This window comes from Ursus arctos, unplaced genomic scaffold, assembly GCF_023065955.2.
Source record: "Ursus arctos isolate Adak ecotype North America unplaced genomic scaffold, UrsArc2.0 scaffold_22, whole genome shotgun sequence".
NCBI classification, from domain to species: domain Eukaryota; kingdom Metazoa; phylum Chordata; class Mammalia; order Carnivora; family Ursidae; genus Ursus; species Ursus arctos.
Window position 1 is genome coordinate 56,152,410 of NW_026622897.1, and position 11,217 is coordinate 56,163,626.

At 53.1% G+C, this 11,217-nt stretch overlaps 1 protein-coding gene across 5 annotated transcripts in view; it reads left to right on the top strand.

Annotated features, from left to right (window-relative positions):
* The window catches only part of STIM1 (stromal interaction molecule 1), a 186,023-nt gene extending 175,011 nt beyond the window's left edge, over nucleotides 1-11,012 (top strand). For 2 of the 5 annotated variants that reach the window (XM_026517961.4, XM_048217497.2), the window contains exons 8-12: nucleotides 290-457; nucleotides 960-1,060; nucleotides 1,345-1,580; nucleotides 4,552-4,618; nucleotides 9,080-11,012. In XM_026517961.4, coding sequence (XP_026373746.2) covers nucleotides 290-457; nucleotides 960-1,060; nucleotides 1,345-1,580; nucleotides 4,552-4,618; nucleotides 9,080-9,596 — 1,089 coding nt within the window. In that variant the 3' untranslated portion in view covers nucleotides 9,597-11,012. Of the gene's footprint in view, nucleotides 1-289; nucleotides 458-959; nucleotides 1,061-1,344; nucleotides 1,581-2,671; nucleotides 2,765-4,551; nucleotides 4,940-9,079 lie in introns of all 5 variants that reach the window. The other 3 variants (XM_044390860.3, XM_026517960.4, XM_044390861.3) reach the window with 3 other exon arrangements.
* Nucleotides 11,013-11,217: the final 205 nt, after the last annotated feature.

The window sequence follows — 11,217 nt, forward strand, 5'->3', positions numbered from 1 at the left end:
GGCCAACAGCGCTGTCATCTAGGCGGCACAAAAATTGCAATTTGAGATCTGGGTTGACAGTACTGACTGTGTGACCCTGAGTAGGTGACTGTCCTCTGAGCTTGCCTCCTTATATAAAGATACAGACTATATAAAATACAGAGAATAATCCTTGCCCTTTCTGCCTCTTGAGAGGGTTGGAAGCTCCCATGAGCTAGCAGATGAGAACTCTGAATTCCACGGTATCACACAGAGGCACCGGAGGGGGTCTTGGGAGCAGTAAATGGGTCACACCCTCTTGGCTGCACAGGTCCGGGAGGCCCTGAGGAAAGCCGAGAAGGAACTGGAATCACACAGCTCGTGGTACGCTCCCGAGGCCCTTCAGAAGTGGCTGCAGCTGACCCACGAGGTGGAGGTGCAGTACTATAACATCAAGAAGCAAAACGCCGAGAAGCAGCTGCTGGTGGCCAAGGAGGGGGTGAGACGCGCCCTCCTGCTGTCCTCTGCCCTCCCAGCCCGCGCCCTTCCCTGCCCTTCCTTCTCCCTTCCTCCTCTCTCCATCCCTCCCATTGGACCAAGAGATATCCCTGCGCTGGGTTCTCTTTCTTTTCCTGACATGTGGTTCCTGATGATGTCCTCAAGTTCCTGGAGGAGGGTGTGGGTGCGCTCCCACCTGCCTTCTGGAAAGATGAAGCCGGTGGAGGCAGGTAGAGGGAAGGCTCTGCCAGCCCCGGCCTGCCAAGGGGCAGAGCCCTCCTGGGGTTGGGGGCCTAGCAGGGGGTCCCGCTGCTTCTCTCATTGCCTCCATCTTCTTTCCTCCCCCTCTCTTTGCCCTTCCCTTGCCTTCCTTTTCCTTCTTCTCTTCCTTTCTCTTGTGCAGCCTAAGCAGTGCTAGGAGGGGGACCCAGCCACAGAAAGGCACTTCTCATTTCCAACCTCTAATCCCTGCTCTGTTTAAGCTGAGGACCTCATCTTTGCAGGCTGAGAAGATAAAAAAGAAGAGAAACACACTCTTTGGCACCTTCCACGTGGCCCACAGCTCTTCCCTGGATGACGTGGATCACAAAATCCTAACTGCGAAGTAAGTAGCACCTGCTGCCCGGCTCTGGCGGTGGCCACCCCATCCTCAGGGCTGGAGCGTGGCCAGAGTCACCATCCCCAGTGGTACTTCTTCACTGGGAGAGGGCCAGCCCTTCTCTCCTGCCCCAGCCTGTACCCGGCTCCCCCCTTGTTCTTAAGTGCACGACTTAACTGTGGTTCTTACTTGCACACTGCCCCCCCCACCCCGCTCTTTCCTCTGGGAGGCCTCATTCCTGCGGGGGCTCCCAGCCGCCCATGGCCTCACTTCTGTCCCATGTGCTCCAGGCAAGCTCTGAGTGAGGTGACGGCAGCACTGCGGGAGCGCCTGCACCGCTGGCAGCAGATTGAGATCCTCTGCGGCTTCCAGATTGTCAACAACCCGGGCATCCACTCCCTGGTGGCTGCTCTCAACATCGACCCCAGCTGGATGGGCAGCTCGCGCCCCAACCCCGCCCACTTCATCATGACTGACGACGTGGACGACATGGATGAGGAGATTGTGTCACCCCTGTCCATGCAATGTAGGTGACCTCCGGGTGGGGATGAGGGAAGGAGCCTCCGAGGCATGGTGGAGAATTGCTGGCCGTTGCTGCGCTGAGACAGCATATGGGGCAGATACCAAGGGAGAGAGTTCAGCTCCCGGCGTGGTTCATGCCACACAGCTCACATCAGGATACTCTCTACAGTTGTGCTCTTGGTGGATTTGCGTCGGTGTGTGTTCTGTCTGCCTCTCTGGTGTGTCTCCCTTCACTCTGTGTTTGTAAAAATCCCTTTATCCTCCTTTCTCTTCCCCATGTGCGTGGTTCGTAATATAAAAATGATACTCATTTTTGCCTCTTAAGGGCTCTTGTTTTCATTTTTATATTCTTTATTCTTAATTGCTAAAGTGGATGAATGGAATGATACCTTTTTCTCTCTGCCTTTTTGTGTGAGGCCCCATGAAGTAAATTGAGTCTCTTAAAAGAGACATAGCCCTAAATCCTCCAAGCCAGAAAGATGTTCTTGTTCCGGAGGGATCTCCTGCACAAGCATGTCTGGCTTTCCACTTGAGTTCTTGGACCTCTGCACCCTTTCCTGGGCCTTCCCTCCCCCTCTTCTCCCCTCCAGTGGTGAGAGCTGAGTAGAGCAAAGTCAAAGAGACTGTGGGAAATCTTCTGCGAATGAGGGACTTACCCCTTAGTGTCCTGGTTGGAATTTTGTCTGGATCAGAGGCGATTTTAAGGAAAAGTTGTTGTCCTGGCCCATATCCCATGGGGCTGGCTTAGGGCTTCATTTTCAGAAAGCCAGATTCTTTCATCAGGCTGGATTCCAGCTTGAGACAGGATTTGTTTGTAAATGTGTCCAGCAGTACTTTGCCTCTGGCTGAGCCACATCGTCACCGTGATGCGATGTCCTATCAGGGCCTCAATCAAAGGTCCAACAACGGTAGCGTCACTGGCAGGCAGGTCTTGATCCTAAAGGCTCCTATGTTCCATGGATTGGGAGGGACCTTCATCAGCTCTGAGCTCTCCACCCCTTGCCCCCGGCCCTCCCCTTATCCCACTGAAGGGTGGGCTGAAGCCCTCTGTAAATCAGATTCTCTTCTCCTTTTGGCCTGGCTGTTGGACCCTAGATGCTGCCTGGCTGATGGGGCGTAGGTACAGTGACCGCTCTCTCTGCTCAGCATCCGCCGGCTCGGATGATCAGTCCCTCTGGAAATACCCGGGTTTGAGGAGCCCCTTTGGGGCTTTTGTTTTTCCGACTTTTGGGACTAAACCAACACTCCTACCCCATGAGCCCCTTCTACCTGCCTCACTCCCCTGCCTGTTCCCTCTATTCCCTCAGCACTGCCCCTACTAACTGCAGGGAGAGGTTCGGGGGTGAGAAGAATCAGCCTGCTCAGCTGAGGGCGAGAGAGAGGACACCCATGGTGATGGAAGGCTTGGGCTTCTCTTGTCAGCCCAGCTAGACGGAAGTCCTGGTGGCCCTTCTTCCAGCGGGGCTGGGACGGAAAGAGAGAAGGAAAGATCCTTCTCCTCTTTTCTCTTTTTCACGTTTCTCCCTTTTCTTTCTTTCCTCCTTTGCCTCTCCTCATTCCATGCTGCTTCTTCCTCTTCTGCGTCCCTTTCATGCTTTGAAAGCCACCAGTCATAGAAGCCCTGCCTCCCCAGCTCTTCATCACTGTGGAATTGTGTTCGCTCCCTGTGGCCCCTCCGTGGCTTCCGGCACCCTTGTTACCTGGCTCTCTCTCCCATCTTTAGGAAGAAGGCAGGGCGGCCCATCTCTCAGGGTAGAGGAGAAAAAAACAAAGGTAGAAATTCTGAGTAGAGCAAAGTCAAAGAGACTGTGGGAAATCTGCGAATGAGGGACTTACCCTTTAGTGTCCTGGTTGAAATTTTCTCTGGATCAGAGGCGATGTTAAGGAGAAGCTGTTGTCCTGGCCCAAAGTGAGCCCGGGGGATGCTCTAGCACATTCCCAAGTTACCTGGTGCCCACAGATCCCCTTCGCTGGGCATGGTGGCCAGCAGCTGCGAGAGCCTGACTTGTGGCATTGTTCCAACAGCTGGCTCTTTGTTGTCTACACGCTTATTAGAAGAAATTTACAAAGTGAAAAGTGTAAATATGAGCATAAAAAAAAAAGGCACCCATAGCTCTACCCTATTTGAGCACCTTCTCTTACAGTCTTCTGAAGTCTGGAGTTTTTAATAATTTTTGATGTGGTCTAGGTAATACTGACCACTACTATTTATTGAGTGCCATGGACTGTGCCAGGTACTTAAATGCTCTCTCTCGAAGCCTCACAACAACCCTGCAGGATTTTATAAATTAGTACTTAACATAGGGAAAGAAGTTGCACAGGGTCACGGCTACAAAGGGAAAGGCCTCGTTTCAGACTCTAGTCTTTTGTGTCCCATAGCTTGAGGTATTTCTTTTACATCTAATTTCGTATCCTTTTGTTTCCCCTGAGCATTTTAATAGGTATTTCTGTATGTTTTTCAGATCTTAAGCAGCATTTTTAATAGCTGTATAGTTTTCCAGCAATTGGATATACTATCATTTTCCCCTCGTTCCAACTTGATGTGTACTTTCATACAGTCGTTATTACCGAGGGGATGAGCGTAAATCCTTGTCCACATTGCGAATTATTTCCTCAGGTTGGCTTCCTAGAAAGGCTGGTTCTTAGTGCTCTCCCGGACCTTGCCCCACACCCCCGTCCCACCCTGCCCTGCCTGTGTCCTCCCACTCACTGCCCTGCCTCTCTTCCTAGTCATGGGGGCCCTGGGTCTCCTTCCATTGCAGCTGCCACTAAAACTGCCCTGGGCACCTCATTGTTAATTTCCCCCTTTCAGGACCCCTGGTGGGAGGTCTTTGGGAGGAGGCGCCCCCTTCTCCAGATTGGGCACTAAGGGCCCAGAATGGCCCGCAGCAAGCATTTCTCCAGGGGCAAACCTGCTTGCCTGCCAGCCCGAAGGAGGCTGGCCCTTCCTCACCCTTTCTTCCCTCTCTTTGCAGCTCCCACCCTGCAGTGCAGTGTCCGGCAGCGCCTGACGGAGCCACAGCATGGCCTGGGATCTCAGAGGTTGGTAGAGGGCGAGGCTGGCCACTTCTTGACAAGCCGGGTCTCTCTGCGGCGAATGCGCAGCCTTTCGTCTGGACAGTCTTTCAGTTCTGAAGGCCACGGGACCAGCTCTCCATCTGCCTCTGCTGCTTCTTCCTGCTCCTCTGCCACCGCCACCTCCTCCACCATCACCACATCCTCCACCACCTCCATCACCACCGTCCATGTCCACCCTGTTTATTACCACCACAGCACTTCCTATTTCCTCCAGATGGAGCCCTACCCCGACCCACCCCCTTCTGACAGCAGCGCTGTGATGCCTGGGCATTCAGAGAGCTTGGGGTATCGGCTGTCTCTCTTCTGTTTCTTTCTTCCCTTCCTTCCCTTTCTGCTGCCTTTACTTTGGCCTCCTTCTGCCTGCTGGCTGCTGCTTGGTCAGCCTGGGGGGGGGGTGCACTGGGGCATCTTCTCCTTGTCCTGTCCTCTCCCAGCCCCGGGGCTCCTTCTTAAGGTCAGCCTCACCCCCCACAGCTTTGTGCCCTTCTCTGTTTGGGGTTTGCTGACTCTAAAAATGAGGACGACGCCCCTCCCTCAGGGTCCTTTCGCGCTGGGGCCTAAACTGCACCTTCACATCCGGCTGTTTCGAGGGAGGCCTTGCTTCCTTTACTCCTTTGATAGAACATTTATGGATACCTGCTGTGGGCCAGGCTCTGCTGGGCACGGGGATTCTTAGATGATAAGATACAGTCCCAGCCATCAAGAATTACAGTCTGGTCCGGGAGAGGTATACAGATAATGATGGAACAATCTGAGGAGTGCTACGGGGGTGTTGAGGAGGGAGTGACTAACAGTGTGCACCTGGGTGGAACGCTTCACAAAAGAGATGACATTTGTGTTCGCACCCTGTGTGCAGGAGGAGAAGAAAGTGTAGTCTAGACAGAGGAAGCCTGATGTGCAGAGGCGTGGAGGTTCAAGAGAATCGGATGCATTTGTGGTTAGGATCTTGGACGTGTGTTGGTGGGAAGGGGTGGCAGGTGAGGCTAGGAGGGGGAAGGGCTCTGAGAGGCGGGGGGCTTGGGCCATTACCTTTGGGAGATGGAGCCCCCAAAAGGATTTCTTAAAAGGAAGAGAATCAGATTTGCATTTTAGAAATAACATTTTAGGGGTGTGTATAAAGAAGAGAAGGGGAGACTACAGAAATTTGGAAGTCAGTGAGGTAGACCAGTAGGGGAGGTAGTGAGGTCTAGGTGTGGAAAGGAGAGGATTAATTTGGCAGCTGGCTGGGAGGGGTGGAGGAGAGGTAGGAACCTAGGACGACACTCAGGTTTGTGGCTTGGGCAACCGAATGGATATGGGACCCTTCACAGAATTAGGGAACTGAAGAGGGGAAACAGGGTCAGGGTTTTGGACAAGAAAAGTTTGTAGGTGAGATGAGCCTAAAGTACTCACTTTGAGTAAGAATTTAAGGTTCTGAAGGGTCAAGTAATTTCCCCCCCGTCCCACAGCTAATTAGGAACAGAACACAGCGTAGAACTTGACTGTCCACGGCAGGGCACTCTTTGGGTAGTCTTGTCCTTCCACGTGGTCTCAGTCAAGTGAACTGTGTAAGAACTGGTGAGAGGCTTTCTCCCACAGCCTGGTCTCGCAGCGGCGGGGCCTTTCCCTGCTCAGACCTCAGGAAATAGGCTAGGGTCAGAGATGAGAGCCTTGACCTTGCCTGGAGCAAGCTTAGGGGAGCACGAGAAAGTCCCTGTCCTCTAGAGGGACCTCTCATCTCGGACATTGTGACCCGGCCCAGCCCTGGCCTCTGGGCTGTGACCTGCTGATGCTGCTGATGCTCTTTCGGTCTTGTGCTTCCCTCTGGACGCCAGTCTGTCTCGCTTGGCTCCTGGAACCTCCAGATAGTTGTCTGTGAGGGCTGTTCCTTTGTCTTTCACAAAGGGACTGCCTTTGCTAGCACTTTCACCCACCACAGTGGCTCATTTTCATTCTCATCCTCATTGTCATCCAGAAGCTTAGGCAGAGAGACTGCCCCTCCCCATACAGGTGGGGAAGACTGGATTGGGGTTCGGGGCACTAGCGGATGCTCTGAATCTCATGCTCCAAGGCCCAAGCTGAGGGCAGTGGGGAGGGAGGGCGGGGAGGTACCTGCACCCACCTGGCCTGTTCACTACTTAATTTTCTTTTGCACCATGCACCAGAGGATCGTCTCTAAAGACAAACAGGCTCTCTAGTAAGGTTAGTAGCTTGGTATGGAAGCCCAAGGCAGTCCAGCCTTTGGGGAGGGACACCCCTGGCCTGAGTGTCTCACAGATTCAGGGAGGGAGCGTGAGCTTCCTCCAGGCTCCTTCCTGGCTTTGGAGGGTCTCAGCTTTTAACTGACGACAAGGCATGGAAGGATGGGAATCACGGCCAAATGGGGCTGTGGGCCCCGAGGAGTGAGGCTGGGAGGGCCCCAACCCCCTGACCACCCAACCCTTGGCATTAGAAAAGTGAGCTCCTGGGATCCTCACCTCGTCAGCGTGGAGACCCCTTTCCCCACTGTCTGGGCACCTTGCTCAGTAGCTCATATGTGTGTAGAAAAGGCAGGGTATGGAGAGGAATCATCTTGGAACTTAGGGAAACGAGGGCACATTTAGACAGAAGCAAGGACAGTGTCAGATATACGACACCAAATATGAGCCTGAACATGAGTCAACAGGAGAGGATGTGGCTGAAACAGTTCCTTCTGTTCCTTGTCTCCAGGAAGACACTGGCCCACGGGGTAGCTGCTTAGTTAATTGTTTCCTACCGAGAATTAACCCTCCAGTAGCTATGAGCCAACCTTCTGCTTGTGCTTATTTTCGCGGCCTGGTGCCCTTCCTAATTTTTGACCCACAGCCTCCTCCTTTCCAGGTCCTGTGGCGCTCTCCCCTCCCACTCCTGACTTTTCCCTTTTGCTTCCTGGCTTGGATGTTTAAGTGTTTCCCTTAGCCCTCTCCCCCCTACTGTGGGTTCTCCTCTGGGAGAGCAGAGGGACAGTTAAAGGATAGGCAGGGGACCCCCATATTTACCCTTTTGTCTATAGAGGCAGGAGAGGGGGCATCTGGCATTGGTTCATGGGCCTTCTTAGGAGTAGCCAGCCCCTTCGAGGGTCTCAGCTTTCTGGACTAACCTCTGTGTGTGCATGTCCAGTGTGGTCACATCCCCATAACTCAGCCTTGCAAAGAAGCCTCTTGTGATTGGCCCACATATGGGTCTTCTAGCTTGACTGGCCTCATCATCTTCATTCCCACAATACTGCCTACACTTCCAAGTGATTTGCTAACCGATCCGATCCTCCAAACAGCCTTGCAAGGTAATTGAATTGGTAATTTCTTCATTTGGCCCAAATTGAGGACCAGCCAGGTTAGATGACTTGTCCAAGGTCACACGACAAGCCTCAGGCAGAGATGAAAATTATGACTTCTAGTGGCAGCTCTTTGGAACCACTGCTGCTTTCAAGACCAATGTCCTGTCCTGTCTTTCTGCACCTGCCTACACTCTCCCTCTCACAGAGCTCTGAAAAAGACCCCCCTTTCCAGCTGCCAGCCGATGTGGTTTGAACTCTGACACACTTCTCTGAATCCTGTGAGAGGGTTGAACGAGGCAGCGTCCTGACCTTTTGGGGTGCATAAGGGATTGTTTTCAAGGCTGTTCTAACCCCCCAGCCCGGGTCAGGCCCACTTACTGCCTGTGCCCTGTTCCTTGGGGCCTGGCCCAGACTGGATGTGTCCCGGGGTGTGACAGGAGTCCGTCAGGGAGGAAGGCATGGGAAATGGTGACTCAGAGCACTATGTGGGTTCTGTGTTGGCTTGGGGTTGAGTCCTAAAAAAGCCAGCCAGCTGTGGGATGGCAGAGGTTTTATTGAGGGGGGATTTAAGCCTATGGTTGCACTGGTTTAGGGCCTGGCCACTCAACAGGGTGGGGGCCCGTCATTAGAAAGCCCTTTGCCAGACAGGTGATGGTATAATGACTTTTGGTTTTGCTTCTTGTTTGTCTCTTCTTTCTCCATCACGTTTCTTTCTTCCTTCCTTTCTCTTCTCTTCTTTTCTCTTCCCTCCTTCCTTTCTTCCTTCTCTCTCTCTCTCTTCTTTCTTTTTTTCTTTTCTTTTCTTTTCTTTGTTTTTCTCCCCTTGGTCCTTCTTATTTCTACCTGCTCCTCCTTTTGCCTCTCTTTTTCCCTGATTTTACTGTCCTCTCCATCTCTTCCCCAACCTGTCCCCATTCCCTATTCCTGCCTCATCTCTTATCCTGTACTTACGGCCTGCTCAACTTCCTTCTCTTTCTCATCCTTCTTTCTTGCCTACCTGCCTGTTCATCCTCTTTTCTCCCTCCTACCTCTTTCCATACCCACTTCCCACCTCGCCTTGTCTTCTCATGCTGTTCCTCTCTCCTCTTCACCTTTCTCCCATCCCCCTCTCCTGTATGTGTCCCTTTCTTCCTCTCTGCCCTGTCTTGCAGGGATTTGACCCTTTCCGATTCGGAGTCCTCCCTCCACATGAGTGACCGCCAGCGTATGGCCCCCAAGCCTCCTCAGACGGTCCGTGCTGCAGATGAGGCCCCCGGTGCCATGACTTCCAATGGCAGCCACCGGCTGATTGAGGGGGTCCACCTCGGGTCTTTGGTGGAGAAACTGCCTGACAGCCCTGCCCTGGCCAAGAAGGCACTCCTGGCGCTGAACCATGGGCTGGACAAGGCCCACAGCCTGATGGAGCTGAGCCCCTCAGCCCCACCTGGTGGCTCTCCACCTTTGGATTCTTCCCGTTCTCACAGCTCCAGTTCCCCAGACCCAGACACGCCATCTCCAGTTGGGGACAGCCGAGCCCTGCAGGCTAGCCGAAATACACGCATTCCCCATCTGGCTGGCAAGAAGGCTGTGGCTGAGGAGGATAATGGCTCCATTGGCGAGGAGACAGACTCCAGCCCAGGCCGGAAGAAGTTTCCCCTCAAAATCTTTAAGAAGCCTCTTAAGAAGTAGGCAGGATGAGAGTGGCAGTGGCGGGACAGCTCGTCCTTCCCTGGTCTTCTGCCTCCCCTTCCTCCCCTTCCAAGATACCTGGCCCCTAGAGTGGGGCATGGGAGGGGCTGGCCCAGGGGCCTGGGCACTGTACATACCTGCCCCCCTCATCCTTGGGTCCTTCAACATTATTTATTAACTGACCACCATGGCCTGCCTGCCCTGCCTTTCTCCCAACCATGGGCTGCTGCTGCCACTCCCTCTCTACTTCAGTGCATGTCTTAGTTGCTGTCCCCTCAGATCCCACCTCCACCTCTGGGGTCCAGCTTCTGTCTCTGCTGTCCCAGTTTTGAAGTTTGGTTTCTTGTTTCTCTGTTTCCTGCTTTCAGGCTCCTCCCTCCCACCACTCCCCAACTTCCCCTAGCAGCTGGTGGGGGTGGGGGGGGAAGATAGGAGTCACTTCCGACATCTGTGCCTCAGACCTGTTCCACCCCACCCACGATGGTTCTGTTTGCCTCAGACTGGGGCCTAGGGACTAATATTTGAGGCTTGTTCTTTGGGAGTATGGTGGGCCAGAAGGAAACTTGGCCTGGAACTTGCTAGAGCCTCCAGGGGTTCATGGGGGAGTGGAACACATTCCTAGAGAACGAGCTACTAGAGAATTTTGAAGAGAGGCTAGGCTAGGGGGTAGGTCAGGAGAGACTCCTCTTAGTTGGGGAATGAGTAGATGCCAGAGTTGTGGGCTACAGGGCGGTCACCTTTTCTCTCTTCTCTCACCTACACCTGCCTTTCTTATCCCTGCTCCCCCACACTGCAGGAAGGTTTAACTATAAGAGGTGCTGCCCAAATGCTCCCCAAGCATCAGTACTCCTGGAGCTCAGGACAAATGGCTCCCCTGGCCATGGGAGCCTCAGCCATGATACAGGGCTCTACTGGGGCCCTGGAGCTATTGGGCAGGATATTGTTGCGTTTGAACCAAAAAAGATTTTTAAATCGAAATAAGAAATCTCCTGAATTTCCCAAGTGCCTGCACCACATACTCCCTTGTCAGACCCCATTTTCATGTTACTGCATAGCTTGGGCCAGAGGCTCAAAAAGGACACAGCTGGTTTTGGGAAGGGGGCGGCTGAGGAAGATGGTATAGGTGAAGGCAGCTGTGTGACCTCTTCCCCCACACCCTTCCCACCCTCTAGACAACTCTTTCCCTTACCCGTTTTTGCTATGGCTGTAAAGGTATTTTCCTTTTGCCCCACTCCTTCCCATGCCTTTACTCTGGGATCCTATTTTGGGCCTGGGGTGCAGGCACCTGGGGCTGGTCTTAGGAGGGTGCTAGGCTGCAGACTGCCTTGTACCCCCTGGACACCCTCACATGGTTTTTCTGTGTTAATTCATAAGACTCTTTGAAGTCCAATAAAGCATGTAGGAGATTTTAACCTCTGCTGGCCTCGACTCTCATTGTGTTCTTTGTGGCATAGTAGACAGGATGAAGAAGAGACTGTTCCTGCTTGGCCAAGGAAAACTGAAACTCTAACACACATACCCAAAAGCTCTTAGGAGAGGGCTACCAGTTGGAATACGGGATGCCTGCCTGGTTAAACTTGAATTTCTGATAAAAACTTTTTTAGTGTAATTATGTCCCTGC